Genomic DNA, 25,000 nt, shown 5'->3' with positions numbered 1-25,000 from the left:
GGCTGACGCCTGGGTTATTCCAGTCTTACTTTGGAATAGACCCTACTAGAGAAAAATTTCTCGTATGGGATGAATAAAGGAATTTTTAAAAAACATTATTTCTAAATAAATAAAGATTAAATTAAAAAGTGGCGAATAGAAACGAATAAAAAATTAAATGTCAAATTTTGACGAAACATTTACCGACTTCACGGAGGATGAAATCACCCGTGACGAAAGCTTCTGGTCACGGTTGAGTGGGATTTCTACTCTCACCGATTTCCCGGGGAACGTGCGCGAAGACCGTGACGTAATCTTAAGTCTAAAATTAGATCTACATAGGAAAATGCACAAGAGACAAAACAAATGTCATCAAATGACTAATAAGACACAAAGGTGAGAAACATTTTTAAAAAATATAATACTTTTAAAAAATCTCATTGGCAGAAGGGCAGAATGGGTTTTTTTTCATGATAATGTTGACGTCATAGTCTAATTTTAAACCATTCTGTCTAAATGACATAAAATGACTTTTAGGAAGTGTTGGAAAAAAAAAACAACAACAAACAAAAACAAAACAAAACAAAACAAAAACAAAAAACAACAACAACAGAGAATCGAGTGAGCAAAGGGTTACACGCATATAAATTGACGTGTACATATAATGGGCCTAGTTTAACATTGTTGTCATGGAGAGTATTTAGCGTCATGTTTTGTTGTTGTTGAGATTTCAATTACAACAATGAGCCCATAAAGAATTGGGTTATCAGACCTGTAAATAAGTGCACGTTGATATACATGCATATATATATATATATATATATATATATATATATATATATATATATATGTGTGTGTGTGTGTGTGTGTGTGTGAGTGTGTGTGTGTGTGTTTTAAAGACAGACCGCAATTTTTGTCATGTCACCCCATACCATTTGTCTACCATCATTCACATTTTTATTATGTTTATGCGTTTATCATGCGTACATTAAAAGAAATAAATTCAGTTGATATATTATAAGATTACATTTTTTAAATGTAGTGCACGTCATGTCTGTTGTGCACTCACCACAGCTATAATATTGTATTGTATTATGGAATTGGCGCTATATAAATATCTATATTGCACTCCACCACTCTCCCTAAATAGTAACGGGTAATGATATCATGTTTACAATAATAATTTGTGACGTCAGATTATCAAGCGTAAATTTCACTAAAATCGGATTCTTTAAAAAGAAGTATCATTTGAATGTTTTTGAAAATGTCTTACTCAGAGATGACGAGATCGAGATGGACTGAGGGGTAGAATAAAAGATTTCTTACACTCTTGCGTTTTGGAATTCGAACTTTGTTCCCAACGCGCACTCGCAAGCTCGTGAAGCGGTTGAAAACACGTCCGGAATTCCAAAAAGCAAGAGTGTAAGAATCGTATATTATTGCATGTCATTTATGTCTGTCGTGCACTCACCAAAGCTATAATATTGTATTGTATTATGGGATTGGCGCTATATAAATACACTGCATAATCATTATCATTAACGATACAAATGACAAAAATAAAAATATCGGTCAATCATGACATACGGATGGAGGTTGGTTTTACTCGGTACAACACATCCATCCCCTCCACATCAGTCGCATTTTTTTTTCTTTTTTTTTTATTATTTGATTGTATGTTGGTTATTTATTATCATTATTTGTTGTCGTTGTTGTTGTTTTTTTCTTTTTCTATTTTATTTTTCTATTTTATATTCACATTATCAATGCTGATGGAAAGATGTATTGAAGTAAATAAAGATCTGTATATGTGTTTCATCGACTATTCAAAAGCCTTTGATAAAGTACAACACGAAAAACTATTCAAAATTCTATCATCCTTGGACATTGATGGTAAAGATTTAAGAATATTACGGAATTTGTACTGGGAACAAGAAGCAGCAATGCGTGTTGACAACGAACTAAGCAGTTTTACACCTATTAGAAGAGGAGTTAGGCAGGGGTGTGTTTTGTCTCCAGATTTATTCAACCTCTATAGTGAAATGATATTAAGAGATATCGAACATAAGAAGGGGGTGTGTATTGGAGGAAAGAATGTAACAAATCTGAGGTATGCAGATGATACGGTTCTACTGGCAGAATCTGAACATGAACTACAAGAATTACTGGATGTTGTAGTCAGGAGTAGTGAAAATATGGGACTGGAACTGGAACTGAATATATCTAAAACAGAATGTATGACGGTATCTAAAAATAATAACCCACCAGCCTGTGTAATAACAAGCAGAGGACAAACAATACAACAAGTTGAATGTTTCAAATATTTAGGCTTCAATGTAACATCCAATGGAAAATCAGATTGTGAAATAAAGAAAAGAATAGGTATGGCGAAGAATGCATTCAACCAGCTGCATACAATTATGAAAAACAGGAATATTAGCATGAAAACAAAAATCAAAGTCCTGGATTGCTATGTACTGTCTGTGCTCCCATATGGTTGTGAGAGCTGGACCATAAACAAGACCATGGTTAAAAGACTGGAGGCAGTGGAAATGTGGTTTTACAGAAGAATGATGAGGGTGTCATGGATGGAAAGGAAAAGAAATGAAGAAATTTTAGAAATGGCAAACAGAAAAAGATCACTGATAACAAAAATCATCAAACGCCAAATGGAATTTTTAGGACACATTATCCGCCACCCTGGTTTGGAAATACTCGCCTTGACTGGAAAGATGAATGGAAAAAGAATAAGAGGAAGACAAAGAATAACGTATTTGAAAGGGATAAGAACTTGGACAGATGAAGCTGAGAAAGGTGGCGCTGCTTTAATAGAATTGGCAAGAGATAGATCAGCTTGGCGGAAGATGACCTCCGACGTCTGCTTCAGATATGGAACTACATGAGATGAGATTTTATTTTTACACATCGATAAACTGAATGACGTCAGTAGATTACGTGACGTGGAATTCCCCTGTTCTTATTTTTAATAGTTTGTATTGAGTGCAAAACCCACCTGTTGTCATCCATAATCTTGTTTGTTGATGTAACAGCTGTCTTTTGATTGGTGTAGTGGTGGCGATAGGAACTGCTGTATTTCGAAAAAAAAATGAAAAGAAAAAAAAAATAAAACCCACTCACTCAACGTTTTGACCAGAAGAGTCGTCCTTCAAATATCGATCGATTAAACGGACTCTCGTCTTCACCAAAGGGGTCCCGATAGCTCAGTTGGTAGAGCACATTCTTCACAAGCAAAGGGACCGAGATTGATCCCGGGTGCAGTCGACATTATTTTTCTGACACCACCCTGTCCACTCAGTAGTGATTGGGTAGCTGGGTCTGTCAGATCTGGCGGAAGGACTTTGAGCTAGTCTAGCGTCATATCCGAAGGGTAGCAAGAAATTACTATTTTCCGTTTCACGCTATAGAAACCGCGACAATCTCCAGCTCCATGGACCCGGTGGATCCGAAGGACTATATCTTGACCACAACTCTCAAACCTGAGACTTCTAAAAGTATAAGTTGTTGAAAAAAAGGGGATGAACATGATGACAAAAACAAACAACCAAACAACCAAAAGCACAACAAGAAGCACACACAAAACAAAACAATACACAAACAAAATACCCAGCGAACAACAAATCAGCACCAAGTGTGTTTATTTCCATCCTCCAATTAACTTCTTAATAAACAAAAATTAATGGGTGGTCATTATCGACAAGACCGATTTAGCAACGCATTTTAAAACGCATTTCTTTGATTGAGTGAATGATGGCCTGTGGGATCGAAGTCAGTACACTGTCGTACTTGGGAATAACCACTCGTCATTATACTTAAAAATTTGGCCATAACACTCGTCCTTCAAATATCGATCGATTCAAATGACTCTCATCTTGGCAAAAACTCTCATCGAAGAAGTCCCAGGTTTGAGAGTTTTTGCCAAGATGAGAGTTTAAATTGATCGATAATTGAAGGACGAGTTTTATGACAACATGTTTAACTAAGTGTTTTTCCAGAGTACGGCAGTACAGATCAATTCAGCTGATTACGTGGATGATGCAATTTTAGAAAATTCATATTTAATGAATGTATGCAATAAAATAATGGTAACTTTAAAACTTTGTCACAAAGAATTAAAATAAATTAAATAAATAAATATATATATAGCTGATCATTAATAACCTCAACACTATCACCAACATCCTCCTCCTCATCATCATAGCATTATCATTACAAGCATCACCACCACAATCATCAACATCTCTACCACTACCACGATCATCATCACCATCACTACCATTACCACCATCTTTCCCTCCTCCTCCTCCTCCTCCTCCTCATCATCATCATCACAATCTTTAAAATCTCTACCACTACCATTATCATCATCATCATCACTACCACTATCATCATCACCACCACCACCACCACCACCATCCTCCTCATCATCATCACCATCACCACCACAATCATCATCAACATCTCTACCACCACCACTATCATCATCACCAAAACTACCATCATCACCATCCTCCTCATCATCATCACAACCATCACCACCACAAGCATCAAAATCTCTACCAGCATCACTATCATCATCACCACCATCCTCTTCCTCCTCATCATCACAACCACCACCACCACTATCATCAATCTACTACAACCACTATCATCATCACCATCATCCTCCTCCGTCTCCTCAGTATCATCACAACTATCACCACCACTATCATCAACATCTCTACCACCACCACCACCACCATCACAACCATCACCACCACCACGACTACCATTTCCCATGCTATTGTCCACCCCCCCCCCCCCAAGAACTGGCTGACACCATCTACGTGACAGAGACAGATAAACCAATAGTTCAAACGCCCGTCTTTGTGTGAGCTGATCTGTGAGATCACAGACAGTTAACGAGGCTAATTATTCTGATTACGTGACGACTGATCCAATTTATAAAACCATTTTCCACGTCGTTAACATTGGGAAAAACATCTACGATAATTGAGCGAAATAAGTAATCAAATGCAGAAAATATCTCTCCGTGCCCAAAGCAAATGCTCCGCGGAGTTCTCTTACGAAGTTGAAAAATGTATTATTGTCTATTAGACAATAGAAATGGAATTGTATTCTTCACTTGAATAATCAATTTGGAGTTGATCGACTTATCATCACATTGAACAGACAGCTATGCTTGTAATATAAATATGATTCGCATCCACCCTCCTCCCTCACCCCCTTATTTTCTCCATGGCCAACATTAGTAAAATCCTCCCATTCCTCCTCCTCATCCTCATCATCATCACCACCACCACCACAGCCATAATTTTCCCCCTCTAGTACCGGTGTCTATGTTGATTTTATCATTGTTTTGGTGTCTTTTTTCCTTCCTTATTTTCTCTCTCTTTTCTTTCGAACCAAATTCAAACTCATCGTTGAACCAATCCCCCCCCCCCCCCCCCAAATCCATTCAATACAAAAAGATGTATAAAGGTTGTTGATCTTTGACCCCCAATGGGGACATGGCTGAGAGCGACGGGAGATCAGTGTGATTGACATATTATATAATCCATACATGATGGGACACAGTCCCCGGGGAGTGACCAACCGAAATATCACGATGACCATTGAATTCACAATACAAGTGTCAGATCCAGAGATACAACTTTCAATAGACTTGAATGACCTCATTGTTACATTGCTAGATAATATAGATGGGTGATGATTTGAAAACAAAGATTTGCATATTCAAGAGTAATGTGTTTTCATTTCTTATATAGATAGATCGAACTTGACGTCACTCATATCTTTGTTACAGTTTTTTTTTTAATGCCATCAGTGTTTATGAGTAATTCTCAATAAACTGTATTAACCAGACTATAAACGTTCAAGGTTACACTTAGTTTTGTGTGTTGGTCCGTTATACTTCCGGATGGCAATGTTGTGAGCTCTTAGCCAAGCGCATACTATCTATATGGAGCAGAATCTTGGAAATCAACAAAAACCGTTTGTTGCCTACTAGATATTATTTTCCAAAATGATGCCTATAAACGAAAAATCTTCCACATTTTTCCGCCCAACAAAATATCAACTAAAGATCTTCCACAAAAATCTGACATGATCCCCATTTCTGAAACAATCAAATCAAGAAGATGGAGATGGATTGGTCATGTTTGTCGGATGAAGGAGGGAGCAACCCCGAAAACAACGATCAGATGGACACCGCAGGGTAATCGCAATAGGGGAAGACCACTGGAAATTTGGAAAGAGAGATGACATCCTTTGGTTGGACCTGGGCTCAGGTCCGGAAACTGGCAGAAGACAGAAATGGGAGTGGAGGATGACCTCGTGTGACCTTTACTATCGATCTGACACCGAGACGTGAAGTGTCGAAGGTCAAACGGAAAGGTGTGGACTAGCACAGACTACTAGGAGACAGAAATGGTAGTGGAGGATGACCTCGTGTGACCTTTACTATCGATCTGACACCGAGACGTGAAGTGTCGAAGGTCAAACGGAAAGGTGTGGACTAGCACAGACTACTAGGAGTGTATTCTCTATGGGTACTAGTTGTATGTCTGTGTTTATGTGTTTGCGTATCTGTATATGTATGTATGTGTGTGTGTGTGCGTGAAAGATATATATGGCCGAGTGGTAAAGGCATTGCACTGTAACCCGGTTGACCCGGGTTCGAGCCCCGCTTCAGGCACTTTCGTTTTTTTCCTTGAGCAAGATTATTAACCCCCAATTTGCTCACTTGGACAACATGGGTGATTCCTGTTGACAGCAGACATCTTGTTCGATGAGTTATCTATATTCCTTCGTGGAATGCCTAGGCGACGATATCTTATTATGATGTCGTGGCGCAAAAGGCATAATTAAGTATTTTATTATATAATATAATATATATATATATATATATATTTATATAATATATAGATATTATATATATATCAAGGATTACTATATTGAAAGGATTGACATGTGGAATCTTCAGCCCCCGCTAGTGGGGGCCATTGGTTGGATAACGATTTCAAGCAAAACGACTACTTTTCTGCCTTGGTACAATTTCCTTGAATGCGCAATAATTGATTCTGTTCTTATAATTTCGGTACTTTATAAGAAATTGGTTAATTGGCGACCATAAGTTTTAAATAATATCTATTATGTCTTGAATGATATGAAAATATATAAAAAGTAGTGAACGATCAACAATTTTACAGGAAAGTATGCACTATTTTTATGACGCCCTCTTACAAATTGAGTGATTGGGTTTGTTTTCATTTTTAAAAAAATCGAAAGTACGAATCTGCTTTCAATTCCTTTTAATAACTAGATAGATCTTTGGCTAATTTATCGAACCAGAATCTTTGAAAAGTGGTAAGTACCAATAATAATTGCGTAACAATTATTATTTAAGAAATGTTTAGAATTAGCATCTGGCTGTAGTTCCTGCAGACGATAGTTGAACCCATTGTCGTGCTTGCTCTGTCGAGTCGCACAGATATGGTGATCAGACTCCGACATCCTGATTCGGATTACTGCTTCTTATTTTATTATGGCCTGTGGCTTTATATTTATATCTTTTTTTTTTCTATATGGTTAGCTGATAAATATTGACTTTATTGTATTATTATTAGTGTATAAGTCTAGAGGGTCCTTTGCTCGTCACGTCAACTTCACAACTTGAACAGTCTTTTCTACTACTAGACAGTTGCTAGATAGTAGTCATTGCTATTGCTAGATAGCTAGACTAGAATAGTTAGTGGGTCTGATATTACCATATATGATGGAACTTGGACTCTGAATATATAGGTATGCCCATTACATGGATCTGGTGTTGCTGATATGACTGTCAATCGTATGGGACTAGTACTCTGAATATATTTTGACTCATTGATATTAGATTTTACTGTTACAGTTACACTCACCCAACTCACTCACTCTAATTATCTCTGACTATGACTATGGGAGGGAATTATGGATCTGATGCTACTCCATTGACTGAAAGTGAAAGGATTGTACTTGTAGTCTGAATATATAGTTTTGTCTCAATGATCTGAGAAGTAACTATATTAATTAACTCTTGACTACATGGAAGGGAACTATGGATCTGATTCTGATGCTACTCATTGACTGTAAGGAATGAACTATAGTATAGTAGTCAGATTTTTTATAAATGGCGCATGTTTTTCTAGTTTTTCTCAGATGAAAACAGTTGTAAAACTTTGTGTCAACCTCCGAATCAATTTCTCTTAACTGAATAAAGATTTTGGCCCGTATTGTGATGCCATATCACAAAAAAAAAAAGATTTCTTTTTCACGACCTATAAAAATCTACTTTAAAACCCCTGTCATAAAATTAGAGATTTTACACTGCTAAAAATGTAAACATTTTCGCACCACAAAGTAAGATGAATTCATCGTTTTTCAAAATAATCTTGTGACACGGTAGTTCCGGCTAGTATTTATGAGTTCACATCATACTATTTTCCGAATAAAAGCAACACACATTCACTGTTATAAAGTAACAACTAATGTAGTTTGCATCCCATTTTGACTTTGTAATTTATTGCTTTTTATTTACATCACGTCGCAATTACCGAAGACTGATATGACTCTCTAGCTTTGAACTAGTGATTAAATACTCAAAATTGTCAAATTAACAATGAATGTTTATATTTAACTTTGAAAAATTGTATCTATGCATGAACGTTTCACACAGCATTTAAAGTTTTCTTTTAAACCTATAAGCTCTTAAACAATACGATATGATACGGAATCTCTATCGGTTCCTCTCTCGTAAAGTTGCGAAAAGAAGTCCAAGTCCACTTTTATCTATCGATAAGTCGTTAATTAAAGAGGACAGCTATGGAATTGGAATTTCACAAACAACCCTAAGTTTTGCATGTTATTGGTGTTGAATACAAGCACATATTTGTGGAAACAATGTATCATAAATTCATGAATTTCTACTTTTGACTGGTCTACATTGAATTTATGTAATCCTCTTTGGCATAAATAACAAGCTATTTCTCAAAAATTTGAAATCAAAATAATGTTGGAAGTGTGTAATGTTCACTTTCATTTGTATTCATCAATAACGTATATTGATTGTTATAAAATGTAAACATGCCTGTCGTTCCTTCATATTCGGATTCTGTACGAACATCATATAAGTTCAATTAACTGAACATTCCATTTTAACAAATTCTTTCAAAAGGGATAAGCAGAAAATCATATTTTTGACACTATAATCATATTTGGGTTCCGATCCTTACTAGTTATCGATTTTAATATAGCTGTAATAAGCGAAATACTTTCCTATTGTCTTAAAATTCGTGAAAAAAATATTTTTTATTTGGACAAAATGATCCAGAGGTTCATACAAATTTTTGCAGCTGTACATTGTGAACAGCTGAGAAAAAGAAGAAAAAGGCGCGCCCCTTATTAAAAATCCGACTATTGTACTCTGAATATTTAGTTCTGTCTCATTGATCTGATATGTTATTTTATTAATTATCTCTGTGACTATGGAATGGAATGGAACTATGAATCTTATGCTACTCCATTGATGGAATGAACCAGTACTCCGAATGTTTTGCCTCACATGAACTTTTGCCTCTTGTGGGTCTGATGTTCATGGACGTGATTTGTTAGCAAATTCAAGATGGGGAAAATTGTGGTGTTGCGAATTGCAATGGTAACTACAATAAATATATATATACATTATATGGGATGAGACATGACGCCTGTTAGGCGATATTACACTTTTTCGGACAGAGACAACGCTGTTACCGACCAGGTACTCATTTTACACCTGAGTACGGTGAGAAAATGTGAGTAAAGAGCCTATTCCAAGGACTCAACTATGCGCTGAGCGAGGCTCGAACTCAGGACCTTCCGATCCGAAAGCGAGTGTCATACCACAAGACCACATAGCCGCACAAATATCAAAGAGACGCCATTACCGTTCTATGTATAAACGTATGTTGTCATTGTCATCGGATATCGCATCAGCAGCTGAAAATAGATTCGAAGAGGAAGGAATTCTTTGCCCAATCAACCTGAAGAAATAACTCTTTACTGTTGCTGCTGCTGCTGCTGATAACATTGATTATAACCCAAGCTCAACAACTCCCAAAAACTCTGTCCACGGAACAAGTATCTCCATGTTTCAGCAACCTACAAATGATGAGTCCGGTGTTGATCGAGAAAAGTTGAATATGAATACTTCTGACGTCATTCACACAGACAGCAATATTTTGTCGGATTTTCGAAAGGTCGCCCAAGAAATTGCATTTGGAGTTAAACCAAATATACCTGCAACAAACACTGCTCCATCGAACATTATTTCAAACATGACAAATGACCCTTATATGACAGAAGAAACGGACTGGCTACAATATGTTTCATCAAATTACTTGCAACAGGATGTAAAAACATGGGCTGGATTTCATTCTGAACGCTCTTTGTCTCACAATATGCCGAAATTCATCAATACAATGCTTCAGTTGTTGGAAGAACAAGCAAACAAAGGAAACCAAACGTCATTACGGATCATCACGTCATCCAGCTCGAGGCCTTTACTGTCACTATGTAGACAAAGCATTAGATTGCACAGGTGTTAATGCAGCAAGAAAATATTTATTTTGCCAAAAAGGTCGTGCAATAGAGAGACTTCCTCCCACAAGAAGTGCATTACAGCAAAACATTAAACTAGCAATGACTATCCCGCACAAATCTTTGGGCCTCTTTCTCGCTCACGAAGTGCCCGAATTTGCGTCAAAATATGGGACGAAGCCGCTTCGTATATGCTATTTTAAAAAAATTAATTACGACGCTGTTTATCGATGAATATGACTGAAAGTTGGCACACAGTTAGAAAAAAGGTCATTTTAGATTATGTCAAGCGACAAAACTCGCGCGATTACCAGAAGACGCTTAAAAATAGATTTTTATTCTTTGGAGTAAAATATTTCTAAAACTACCGGGCGTGGAGGTTTTGTCGCTGACAAGGTCATGCATGAACATTTCTTCTTTTTGGTTGTAAAATTTCATATGAATATGACGAGTACTTTTCCCGTATTTGACAAAACACCATCCTAATTTGCTCTTCAAGTTTCAATCTTTTAATCTATTTATTACGCAAGATACAACCAAAGGTCGGAAAAAAATGCCGAAAAAGCGTCCCATATTTTCGCGTTTTTTTCCTCTTTGCGGGTCATCCAAATAAATGACACCTTTGAAACTGCATAACTTGTTTATTTATGAATGGATTTTCAAAATTCAAAAACATTTTTACTCAGTGGAGATAGGGCTTTGATTTTAGACAAAATTTTTCCTCAAAAAGAGAAAAAAACATTTTTCATAGTCCTTGCTACATTAAACGGGCGGCATATCAAGCTACTGGCTATGTTTGGAGCTCTGCAATAGAAAAAGATCATGTACTACCATCACCTCTGGAATGGGGCTGGAAAATGGACGGAGGAAAGATCTTACCATACTGGTCATCACAGCCGGAAGTATCCGAAGTGTGCCAACAACTTGTCAAATGCGGCTGCAAGAAAGGATGCCCGTCCCGATGCAAATGTTTGCGAGCCCGCTTACCATGCACAAACTTATGCCGATGTAGAGGATGTCATATCATAAACAATTAGGTAGGTTGAAAATGTAATTTGATTATAAAGGACTATAAGGAAAAGTCAAACAAATAAAAGCCAAGCAACTCTTAACTTTAAACAGTCAATATCAGGTTTCAATGTAGTTAGCATTAGCTTGAAAGTATACCCCGTCCGAGAATCATTGTAAAGTGCTTTGAACAGTTTGGTGGATATTGCGCTATATAAAGGCTCACAGGGTTTGTTTTTTCATTGTAAAGCCACATGAATATGGAGTTAGCCGTGGATTTTGTACTGTGTAATATAATTTTTATGATTTTATTCATTTTCAAATAATATGTAATTTCGCCCTATTTGACGCTGTTAACATAAATATGCCCCGTTGAAAACAAAGAACCCTAAATCTTTCAAAATGAAAGCTATAAGATAGGTAATATTTCTATGGTTGATATACAACAAAAAGTACGAGAGAAAATATGGTAATTTCGCAACATAATTAATATGTTCAGTACTAATCAGAAAGAAGGCGAATAGAATTTCCTCGATTATTCCCCCTGAATTTACTAACGTTTATATAGTAAAATATAAAATGCTTCAAAACCAACTTTTTTGTAAAATGTCAGAATGCTTCTCTATCAGATTGTGTTCTTGGTGGTATAAGGTACCTGTGTGCCAATTTTCATGCTTTCATCACCTATTTGCACAATTATACCTTAATTCCCCTACTAATAAAGCGACTTAAAGGTTAAAAAGAAAACATACCCCCCCCCCCCCTACACACACACACACAACACATACCAACATGATATAGCTGGACTCAAGAGATTGTCATACGACTCAGATCTGGAGCACCAACGTCCTATATAACATTTGACGTACCAATATATATATATATATATATATATATATATATATATATATATATATATATATATATATATATATATATATATATATATATACATATATATATATATATAGTCTTATTAAAAGAAAATACTTTTTAATGACGTACAGCATTGAATAAAAAATATGGTGACAAATTGCTTTAGTATGCCTTACAGAAGTAATGTAAAACAAAAACAAGAAAAAAAGACAAAACAAAAAAACAAAAAACAAAACAAAACAAACAAACTAACAAACAAAAAAGCACACACAACAACAACAAAAGGCGCGACAGTCCCAGGCAATAATTTAAAGAGTATCAGGGCTGAGGACCAAACTTGAGGTCTCCTGGGTGTCGTCGGATATCATGTCTTTAAATCAAATGCCATCTTTGTGGCAGAAAGACTTGAGCGAAGACATACAAGTAGCTCAAATCGAACGTCAAACTAACTCAGGTCGAGAACCATCAAACTATACATCAAAGAATAAATCTTTAACAGCTTGACAAAAAAAAGAAGAAATTATTTGAAAAGAGTAAGAAACGTTTATATATATAAACGGCAATGCAACACGTAAAGACTGGAAATATTTTTGTTGCTGCAGTAGACATCAATAACTTCGTCTTGGGTACATGAGACAAGACTTCAAAACAGAGTAAATGAGAAGCGAAAATCTCTAAATGGTACTACTACAGTAAACTTAAACTTGAACTTTTATATAGTGCAACATCCACAAAGCGTGCTCAAAGCACTTTACAAAGACTCCATGATCAACAACAACACGTAACAAATACATCATGTAGAACGAGACATGACGCCTGTTAGGCGATATTACCATTATTTTTTCTTCGACAATGCTATTAACGACAAGGTACTCATTTTATTCCTGAGTGTGGTGAGAGAATGTGAGCCTTTTCCAAGGACTCAACTAACTATGCGCCGAGCGAAGCTCGAACCCAGGACCTTCCGATCCGAAAGCGAGTGTAATACTACTAGACCACAAAGCCGCAGTACAATATATTCATTTTAGCTTTTTTACTTTTAAGAACACAAGAGCCCCCCCCCCCCCCCCCCCCCACACACACACACACACTTCAACCGCCACCACCCCCACCACCACCGGGACTACAACATGTTTATGATTACATAACATTCCATATGGATTATGCATACCTAGTATTTACACGAGTTCTCTTTCCATTCATCGACTAAACTGACCCCCCCCCCCCCTCCTTCCCACACATACACACCGACCACCCCACCCCTTAGGGTCAATGACTCCCCGCCACTGCCGCCACATGAGTGCTGGCGTAACTCATGCCTACCAATTGGGTTCTGTTACAGTTACAGTTACAGTAGCTTACAACAACCCCACACCCTAGTTGAAATTATGTCGAAACTGACTAATTTTCATCGTTTCATCATCTTAACTCCCCTTGGTCAGGGGCCGTTCAGGATTTATTGATCGGTATCGGGGACAAGTCGCCGAAGTCCCAGGTTTGAGAGTTGTTGCCAAGATGAGAGTCATTTAAATCGATGGATATTTGAAGGGCGGGCGAGTTTTCTGGCCAAATTTTTAAATATGGATTTTTTCCAGGGTACGGCAGGTGCGGGCTTTCCTCGTAATATATATATATATATATATATATATATATATATATATATATTATATATATATTATATATATATATATATATAGTATACGCTTGGCTAAGAAGCTCATAACATTGCCATCCGGAAGTATAACGGACCAACACACAAAACTGTGTGTATCCATGAACTTTTATAGTCGGGGTAATACAGTTCAGCGGGTATCACTCACAAACGCGGATGGCAAAATACAAAAACAAAGGCTTGAGTGACGTCATCTTCGAAAATATATACTAAATATTATATATATATATATATATATATATATATATATATATATATATATATATATATATATATATATATATATATATATATATATATATATAAAGTTTCGACAAGGTGACATGGACGCTACTTTAAAAAAAAAAGTTCAATAGTAGACATTTAACAAAAATAAAAATCGTTCTTTTTCCAAGATTTAATTCATTGACATGAAACACGGAGGTATTAAATTTGCGCAATAGCCGCTGCATACGTGTACATATATGCAGGTCTGATGTCCGAACCCACTTATGGGCTTAGTTTAACATTGTTGTAATGGACAATATTTTGCGTCATTTTTTTGAGATTTTCATTACAACTACAATGAGCCCATAAGGAATTGGGTTATCAGACCTGCAAATAAGTGCACGTCGCCCACTGCTCGAAGCGCTTCATTAACAACGAATCCCGCGTTGGCCGATGTAAAGTTGAATCCTTGGAAAAGGCTATATACTCACTTTCTCTGACCGCACTCAGGTGTAAAACGAGTACCTGATCGTTAACAGCGGTATAGACAGACCCTAGAGACACATTTCCTCTATGGGATGAATAAGGGGAATTTTATTATTTTAATGTTATTTTTAACGAATAATTTATTAACACAGAATGCGTCTAATAAGACGTCATGTCACTTTATCAAAACTGTTGTTTTTTTTTTAAACGTGTGATAGCCCGTTTGCTCTATGTAAGTAGCAAGCCTCGCATTCTGAATGACGCTTGCTGAGAGAACTATGTGATTCAGTCACAGATTAAAACAAAAAAAAATTCGAGGAGTATAGCTGCTCTCTCCATCCATGTTGTTAATAATAGCTTCCATTGGTCACGGTCCTGGGTCAGAGTGTTGAGGCTGTCAAGATCTTGGTGCGATTTTAGTACGGAGGGCACTGTGGTTTTTCTTAGTTCTTCAGAGATTAATTCGAACTCATCTGAATCCAGAAATTGCTCTAAGAGCCAATCAAGCAATGACAGGACACTGACCAAGATCAATCTGTGTATATCTTTTATTCCAATACGCGCGACTAGAAATCTGACAATATGAAGATGGTTATTGTTCGAATCTCCCGTGATCCTTCTGCACAATGAATGTACTACCTGTACTTCTTTTTATCGAATACAATACTATCTTTATATTAATTACGTATAATAATATAGCTAGCTAGTTACGTGCTGTTTCCAACCATGAAATCGAAGCAAGAAGCACGAACGATTTCAGTACCCAGTACCTAGTACAGAGCTGCCTATTTGAAATCTCAGAAATTCGTCCTTTCCAAGGGAAAAAAAAAAGTCACCATAGAAATAGCTTTACAAATTATAACTTGCCCTCAACATGATCCAAAAATGCTCCAAGTCCTAAATATAGGTCGTCTGGAATTGTACTTTCCTTTTCAACAAGATTTATTGAGTCAAAGACAAATTTAATCCCTACAGCCGGAGCCAAAAAATCGTAATTCTACGCATTTTTCGTTATAATAGGCAGGTCTGCCTGGTATCTCGCAGTGGCCACTTCACTTTCACCTCTCACACCTCATCGACTTTCCAGTGGTCATCGCCACCACCACCGCCGCCACCACCACAGCCGCTATCACAACAAAATTACTCCAGCGATACCGGGTCTTGCCTTGTTTATATTATCTCCATTCACACAATAATTATTACGTCTGATTATTAATGGCCCAGTTAGCGTGACCAAGCCGAGTGGTCAGCACTGGAACAACAACCACATACCAGCACTAAATAAACACAATAATAACATATGCAAAACAACGCGGATCGCAACTAACTAACTGGACACAACATGTTTTCTAGAATTAGTCCCGGGAGAGGAAGGACTATGTAACACCCAGTATACTGTTTGCATTTTTATAATACTAATAGTTAAAACATAAGTGCAAGGAAGTTATTGTGATTCTCGTGTACTCGACAGTACAGTTTTTACAATGCCATGAAATATCGACAACCTGCTGTTGAGTGGATAGTTGAGTGTTCTATGAAACGTGAGTTTAGGGGTTTGTTGTATAAGTGTGTAACCAATCCAAGGGCTGTGACGGTGACAATACAATACATACAACGAGGAGCATAAGTGGTGTTTGGACAAATTCCGTTGTCGATGGCATTAATTCCACTCACTGTCCTGTCCTAAGGATTCTTTTATCATTTCAATTTTCTGTGGTCTTGGAATTACTGTACATTATGTAGTAGGACTAATAGAATACGCACACCTGTCTATGAGGACAACTACTGCTCTACAATGACTCTAATAATAATATTATACATAATGCCAAATGGATGATGGATTCGTGAAGTAGTGAGGTGGGGTGAGTGCAGACCTGCCTAGTACTACGGAAAATTCGTAGAATTACGAATTTTTGACTTAATCACAGAGCGGCATAATATGCCTCTTTGTCTCAATAAATCTTGTTGAAAATGAACGTTTTAGTTCCTTATATCCTATAGTCAGAACTTTGGAGCATTTTTTGATCATGGTGAGGACAAATTATTAATTTGTAAAGCTATTTATAGTGACTTTTCTTTCTTTTTTTTCCTTGGAAACTACTACTTTTTAATATTTCAACTTGGCAGCTCTGGGTGAATGTGGTGCTAGTAGCGGTGGTGATGGAGGTGCAGCAAACCGGCGTATATACCAATTGACTCTTTTCATCAAGAGTTACAATAACGATAATAACGACAACTGTATAGCTATAACCAAACAAAATTATAACAAGCTTTGAAGTCATCAAATACTGGCTTCTTTAAGGACAGGAAACACTCAACAAGCACACAAAAAGCCGAGGTTGTGGATAAACGGGTGGACATTTCTTGTGCTTCACCTCGGAATTATAACAATTATAATATATTAAAGACAAATTGTACAAACAAATTATAACGAGTATTGTATATATTCAAGTCTTGGCCACTAATCTCGGCGTCTCTTAGGACAGGAACCAATCAAGGACTACAGCAGACAATAAAAGCCACGTCATATTGTGGATAAAAAAGGCTTGTATCATAACTAAACCAGGAGACTCAAATATTGACCTCAGACAAACAGCCACCATGGGGGTCAGATTTGAAAAGGTAAAAGATCAGTAACGAAATATCACTGTTCTGCCGTGCTCTGGAAAAAACACATATTTAGAAATTTGGCCAGAAAACTCGTCCTTCAAATATCGATCAATTTAAATGACTCTCGTCTTAGCAAAAAACGTTCAAACCTGGGACTTCGCGAAGTCCCAGGTTTAAAAGTTTTTTTGTATTTTTTTTATCTAAAACGAGGGTCATTAACATCGATCAATATTTGAAGGACGAGTTTTCTGGCCAAATTTCTAAATATGTTTTTTTCAAGAGTACGGCAGTGTTCACAGCGAGCGCGCGCGCGCGTGTGTGTGTGTGTGTATGTGTGTGTGCTATTATAGAATTATAAGGAGTCACAACGGTGTCAAAGTCAGAGACTAATCACCCAATGAATATTGGTTTACAGTAGTGCCGCGCTGAAGACCGGTCTAGACCGCGGTCCGACGGTCTTTTAGCTGTGAACCGAAGACCGGTCCCATAGGGGAAGATCGGCGGCGGTCCTCACTTCTTATCACCTTTCAACTAGTGCGGGGCGGTCCTTGCAAGGACCACGGTCCTACGGTCTCGCGCCATAGCCTACTACTTCCCCAGCGCAGGGTTGCCAGATTATTTTTCAACAAAATGCCAGGGGAAGACTCAAAAAATGCCAAAACACTCAAAAAGATGCCAAAGTCTGTTGACTCCCACCCCCACTAAGAAAACTACTCACTTTTGATAGACAATTTACTATCATATCCTGGTGGCTTGCGTGTTTTCTTTTCTTTTTTTTTTTTTTTTGTTTTTTTTTTTTTTGTTTTTTTTTTTAATTATACTAAATTTCCTGTTGGGGTAATTATTTACCTATTTACCTATTATTTACTCCGTGTGTTTTACTCCTGTAGACCACGGTTTTCATCGTGTAGCGGTCTTTAACGGTTCAAGAATGAACGATCCCATGGTCTCAAAGGTCAAACCGGTTCGAATTTCCAACAGTCTCTCAGGAATGTTCAATGTCGAAAAGGACCGGTCCTTGCGGTCTTCATTTCCCAAGGACCGTAGGACCGTGGTCCTTAAGCTTGCCAAGGACCGCCCCGCACTAGTTTACAGTGCCTGACAAAAGTAGATAAGCTAGAAAGGAGTTTTTTAAAAAATGATTTATGTTTTTCGGGGGTGTGAAATACTTTCAATTCGCTTGTAATACTATAGCTGCTTAATCCGACACTGCTACGGCAGTTTAAATAGAATTATATATATATATATATATATATATATATATATATATATATATATATATATATATATATATATATATATATATATATATATATATATATATATATAAAAGCAAAAACCATGAAATAATAGTGCTCAACTTTTTGATAAAAGGAGCTATTTATAAACATTTCAAGTATAATTATTAATTCAGAAAAGTGAGTGGAGCAGGCACTTATGTTGGTAACAACAAGATATGAAGTGAGTAGAAAAGTGCCAGAAGACAATAGAGAATAATTATTTTTTTTTTCGCGGCGGTGGTGGGGTTTGAACCTGCGACCTTATTGGTACGACAACTCCGCCTGGCAGGTGAGAGCGTGGCTCTACCGTGTGAGCTATCCACGAACACAAAAAATATTCGTTTCAAACCCAAAGTCATTTCTAGATCCCTCTCTCACCCACTTCTTGAGATCGCCGATTCGTTCACCACCATCGCGAAGTAATTTTGACCAGCAGTTAAGCTTAATAGCCAATATTCTCATCACAAACATATAACATAGAAACGATTGAGACATTGAGTATGCTCCGGTGTATGGGGTGAATTTTTAATTCAGAAAAGTGAGTGGAGCAGGCACTTATGTTGGTAACAACAAGATATGAAGTGAGTAGAAAAGTGCCAGAAGACAATAGAGAATAAAAAAATGTTTCGCGGCGGTGGTGGGGTTTGAACCTGCGACCTTATTGGTACGACAACTCCGCCTGGCAGGTGAGAGCGTGGCTCTACCGTGTGAGCTATCCACGAACACAAAAAATATTCGTTTCAAACCCAAAGTCATTTCTAGATCCCTCTCTCACCCACTTCTTGAGATCGCCGATTCGTTCACCACCATCGCGAAGTAATTATGACCAGCAGTTAAGCTTAATAGCCAAATATCTCATCACAAACATATAACATAGAAACGATTGAGACATTGAGTATGCTCCGGTGTATGGGGTGAATTTTTAATTCAGAAAAGTGAGTGGAGCAGGCACTTATGTTGGTAACAACAAGATATGAAGTGAGTAGAAAAGTGCCAGAAGACAATAGAGAATAAAAAAATGTTTCGCGGCGGTGGTGGGGTTTGAACCTGCGACCTTATTGGTACGACAACTCCGCCTGGCAGGTGAGAGCGTGGCTCTACCGTGTGAGCTATCCACGAACACAAAAAATATTCGTTTCAAACCCAAAGTCATTTCTAGATCCCTCTCTCACCCACTTCTTGAGATCGCCGATTCGTTCACCACCATCGCGAAGTAATTTTGACCAGCAGTTAAGCTTAATAGCCAATATTCTCATCACAAACATATAACATAGAAACGATTGAGACATTGAGTATGCTCCGGTGTATGGGGTGAATTTTTAATTCAGAAAAGTGAGTGGAGCAGGCACTTATGTTGGTAACAACAAGATATGAAGTGAGTAGAAAAGTGCCAGAAGACAATAGAGAATAAAAAAATGTTTCGCGGCGGTGGTGGGGTTTGAACCTGCGACCTTATTGGTACGACAACTCCGCCTGGCAGGTGAGAGCGTGGCTCTACCGTGTGAGCTATCCACGAACACAAAAAATATTCGTTTCAAACCCAAAGTCATTTCTAGATCCCTCTCTCACCCACTTCTTGAGATCGCCGATTCGTTCACCACCATCGCGGAAGTAATTTTGACCAGCAGTTAAGCTTAATAGCCAATATTCTCATCACAAACATATAACATAGAAACGATTGAGACATTGAGTATGCTCCGGTGTATGGGGTGAATTTTTAATTCAGAAAAGTGAGTGGAGCAGGCACTTATGTTGGTAACAACAAGATATGAAGTGAGTAGAAAAGTGCCAGAAGACAATAGAGAATAAAAAATTTTTTATTAAGCTTAACTGCTGGTCAAAATTACTTCGCGATGGTGGTGAACGAATCGGCGATCTCAAGAAGTGGGTGAGAGAGGGATCTAGAAATGACTTTGGGTTTGAAACGAATATTTTTTGTGTTCGTGGATAGCTCACACGGTAGAGCCACGCTCTCACCTGCCAGGCGGAGTTGTCGTACCAATAAGGTCGCAGGTTCAAACCCCACCACCGCCGCGAAAAATTTTTTTATTCTCTATTGTCTTCTGGCACTTTTCTACTCACTTCATATCTTGAAGTATAATTATTATTGTTTAACTTCTACAGTACTGTTTCATGTCTATGACAATCTACGGGAAGATTGTCATTGACATGAAACAGTACTGTAGAAGTTAAACAACAATAATTATACTTGAAATGTTTATGTGTGTGTATATATATATATATATGAGTGTTGGTGGGTACTCGTAGGTACGAACCTGCTCAATAATAATGGTTAGAGCTAATACAAAATATAAATTGGGTCACTCACTTATATGTGGCCAAAACATATGTTTCTGTGGCTTTCGTCCACGACTTCAGTTGGCATAATGTCCGCAGAAAAGATGTATTCCCTTTGAGATTGATGTTTACACTCTTGTATCCCTACTTCCCTTGTGTTGCTGGTTAACTGGTGATTAGTGTTGATGTGTAGTGACATTGTTGTAGTGTGCTCTCATTGCTTATATATATATGTGTGTGTGTGTGTGTGTGTAAATGTGTGTGCGCGTGTGTTGTGTGTGGTGTATACATGTGTGTATGATATTGTTGTGGAATGTGGTTGCGGGGGGAAGCGGGGGGGGGGGGGGAAGGAGGAGGGGGAGGAGGAGGGGGAGGGGGTATGTTGGTTAGGGGTAGATGCTAGTTCTAATGATTGTGGTAAAATGGTCATAATAATAATAATAATAATAATAATAATAATAATAATAATAATAATAATAATAATAATGATAATAATAATAGTAATAATAATAATCACGGATATAATAATAATAGTGATAATTATAATAGGGTCGGGAGGGGGAGGGGAGGGGGAAGGGTTATTTGGCCTTTTGTGTTTTGAGCTTGAATTTATTAGAGTGTCTGCACATTGTCATTAGTTCTGATCTTTTGTTTAAGGTGCTATTGTTTCTGTGGTTGTGTAATAATATTTCCAGTTTCTCTGTCAGGCACAGGTTGCATTTTCCAGCACCGCATCTGTAGGGGCTGCTTTGCCTGACAATCTCCCAGGTTATTGTTGGTGTTTTATTAGTGTTTATTTGTTCTCATAAGCTACAGAGATAAGCTGTGCACAAAACATGAAACAGATCATTACCAACAGCAACAGACAAATCATATCCGAACCCAACAATATCAATAAAAATAAAGACAACTGCAATTGTAGAAAGAAGGACAATTGCCCTCTAAAAGGAAACTGCCAAAAGAGCGCCATAGTCTACAAAGCCACTGACAACACCGCAGCACAATACATCGGCAGCACAGAACCCCCATTCAAAACAATATACAACAATCACAAAGCCTCCATAACACATGAAAGCAAAGCAAAAAGCACCAAATTAGCAATGCACTATTGGGAACAAATAAACACTAATAAAACACCAAAAATAACCTGGGAGGTTGTCAGGCAAAGCAGTCCCTACAGATGCGGTGCTAGAAAATGCAACCTGTGCCTGACAGAGAAACTGGAAATATTATTACAAAACCACAGAAACAATAGCGCCTTAAGCAAAAGAACAGAACTAATGACAATGTGCAGACACTCTAATAAATTCAAACTCAAAACACAAAACGTCAAATAACCCTTCCCCCTCCCCTCCCCCTCCCGACCCTATTATAATTATCACTATTATTATTATCACCGTGATTATTATTATTACTATTATTATTTTTATTATCATCATTATTATTACTATTATTATCATTTATATATATATATATATATATATATATATATATATATATATATATATATATATATATATATATATATATATATAACATCAGAACACGGGGCATGAAAACAAATTGACAAAACTCCGAGTCCGCGCACCCAATGACTCTGAAGGGTAAGATTTAGACCACTTTTAAAAAGAATAGCGAATTGTTAATTTTTTAAAGTTCGGAGTGAACTTAATCTAGCGATATTAAATGTGACCTATCACCTCAAAACAGTATTTATTCGGGGGGAACCAGGAGTTAAAACATGATGTTATAATAGACTAAAAATGGGGAATTTTTCCTTTTTGTCACTTTAAGAAACATAAAATTTAAAATTACCTAAGATCATATTATTTTGGACTGGCTTCTTGTTTAAAGTGAACTTTGGCATTGTACAGCAATATTGTTTATGGTGTTTTTGGCATTGGATAAACTTTATGTTTGAAAACGATGTTGGCCTTGTACAATTCATTTCTATTTTTTTTTCTCTCCAAAAAACGAGTTTTTGGCATTGTACACAATATTTTGTTTAAAATGTTTTTGGCATTGTAAATATTTTTTTATAAGAGTTTTTGGCATCGTCTAATTTTCTTTTTAAATTGTTTTTGGCATTGTACAGTGGGCGTCAATTCCACCAGGCAAATCCCTACAATCAACACAATGTAAACACCAGCAATTTCCTTCAACCCCCCCCCCCCTCCCACCCTTTCCCCTCTCTCTGGCCCCAACCCCACCATCAAGAAAACGTAAGTTTTGTTTGTCCAGCGTGGTCAATTCACGACGATGACCATATTATAGACATTTTGATTAACACTTCAGGACCTAATAATACCCAAACTAGGATATTAACCCTTTCATAGCCACATCCAATTTTAATTTGTTTCAAATCACATTTCTTTTGGAAATGAGCATTTATATAATCGCGCAATATCCACTAAACGTACTCAACGTGCTTTAAAAGGGGACCCTAGCCAACAGCAACACCTAACATGTAGGACGAGATATGACGCCTGTTAGGCGATATTTTAATTCCGAATGTGATTCCAACAGATCTCAAAGCCGCAAAGAGAGGGAAAAATACATTTTTTTTTGTATGTTTGTTTTTGAAGTTTTAGACGCAAAACTCGCTTTCCTCGCTGAGGGGCGATGTTGGAAAAAACATCTCAACTTCCCACAGGATCAATCTCGGTCCCTTTGCGCGTGAAACGAGTGCTCTGCCAACTGTGCTATCGGAACTCCTAGACTTTTAGTTAAACTCAAATTGTGAGCATCATGTTCACCTATGCGGCTGTGCAGTGCATAATATGGTGTATCATCTTATCACAAGAGTCAAGCAATGTTAAGAATGATCAGTGGTCGGATGGGCGACAATGATCGTAGAAAATTCTGGTCTCGACGTTGTGTTTGTTCTTGGGTAAGGCACTTTACACACATTACCCCGCTTGGCTCAGGTGTGAACGAGTAGCTAGTTACAGGCAGTTACGGTTGCTTTAAGACTATTGGTACAGTAAAAGACGCCTAACAGGCGACTGGCTCTGTTTAAATTGGAAATATGGTTCCATTTGGCAGGAAATATGGCCAACTGGAAGAATACATGAAATATCATGAAGCGCACTGACAATTTTTCTCAGAATCAGAATCTCAGAATCCATGAAAATGCGCTATACAATAAATGTTGTTAGTTTAAACACAAAATCGTTTTTGAGACGATTTGTCATAAAAATGAAAATCAGGTTAGAACACAGTCCAATCCCGCCTGAAAAGGGTTAAATTTAAAGTCTTTTTAGTGTCCGTTAAGTCACGGCTCTCTACGACCAACCAAATGAAACATGAGACACACAGCAAGTCCAATCGGCTGGTCTATTCCATTCTATTCTATTGTGGATACGGTGGAAATCATCAATACATTCTAAATAATCGGATTTTACTTGTAATGATGCCATGCGTTTAGCTACAATACTCAAAACATCCACCAGTCGGGTATTATAACGTACTAAGACACAAAACATTTATAGACAGTTCGATGTTGACGTCACTCGGGTCTTTGTTATTGTTCTTTGCCATCGAAGTTTATGAGTAATTCTCACTTAACAGTATATTCAGACTACAAAAGTTCCTGGTTAAACTTCCGGATGGCAATGTTGTGAGCTTCTTAGCCAAGCGTCTATGGTCTGATTGATATAATTTAGTGAAAACTACTCATAAAAACGGGTGGCTACTAAAAACAATAACAAAGAGCTGAGTGACGTCAATTTCGTTCATTCTATTTCTCTTGACCAAAGCACGCATATTGTATCATGTGACCCATAGCGTCAATCGAGTGTCATGTCAGCCTGAACTACATGAAGAAAATTGAGTCAAACGTAAAATCAATGAAAAAATAACGATACGTATTGAATTGTAAGCTTCAATTTATTAGACGAAGACAGATACTGTGGACGCTTCGGGCTTCTCCTTTATCAACAAAACAATACTATAA

At 37.3% G+C, this 25,000-nt stretch overlaps 2 protein-coding genes across 2 annotated transcripts in view; one reads left to right on the top strand and one right to left on the bottom strand.

The window, feature by feature from the left end:
- The window catches only part of LOC144967688 (large ribosomal subunit protein uL23m-like), a 117,330-nt gene that overhangs the window by 81,757 nt on the left and 10,573 nt on the right, over positions 1-25,000 (bottom strand). The window lies entirely within an intron of this gene.
- Positions 16,114-25,000, top strand: part of LOC144967687 (uncharacterized) — a 36,648-nt gene continuing 27,761 nt past the window's right edge. Inside the window, exon 1 of the mRNA XM_078905221.1 lies at positions 16,114-17,479. Within this exon, the coding sequence (XP_078761347.1) occupies positions 17,459-17,479 (21 nt within the window). The 5' untranslated portion in view covers positions 16,114-17,458. The remainder of the gene's footprint in view (positions 17,480-25,000) is intronic.

Source organism: Berghia stephanieae, chromosome 3, assembly GCF_034508935.2.
Source record: "Berghia stephanieae isolate SIO BIC M18660-M18661 chromosome 3, UCSD_Bste_1.3, whole genome shotgun sequence".
In the NCBI taxonomy this organism is placed as follows: domain Eukaryota; kingdom Metazoa; phylum Mollusca; class Gastropoda; order Nudibranchia; family Aeolidiidae; genus Berghia; species Berghia stephanieae.
This window is presented reverse-complemented; position numbering and strand designations above follow the sequence as displayed.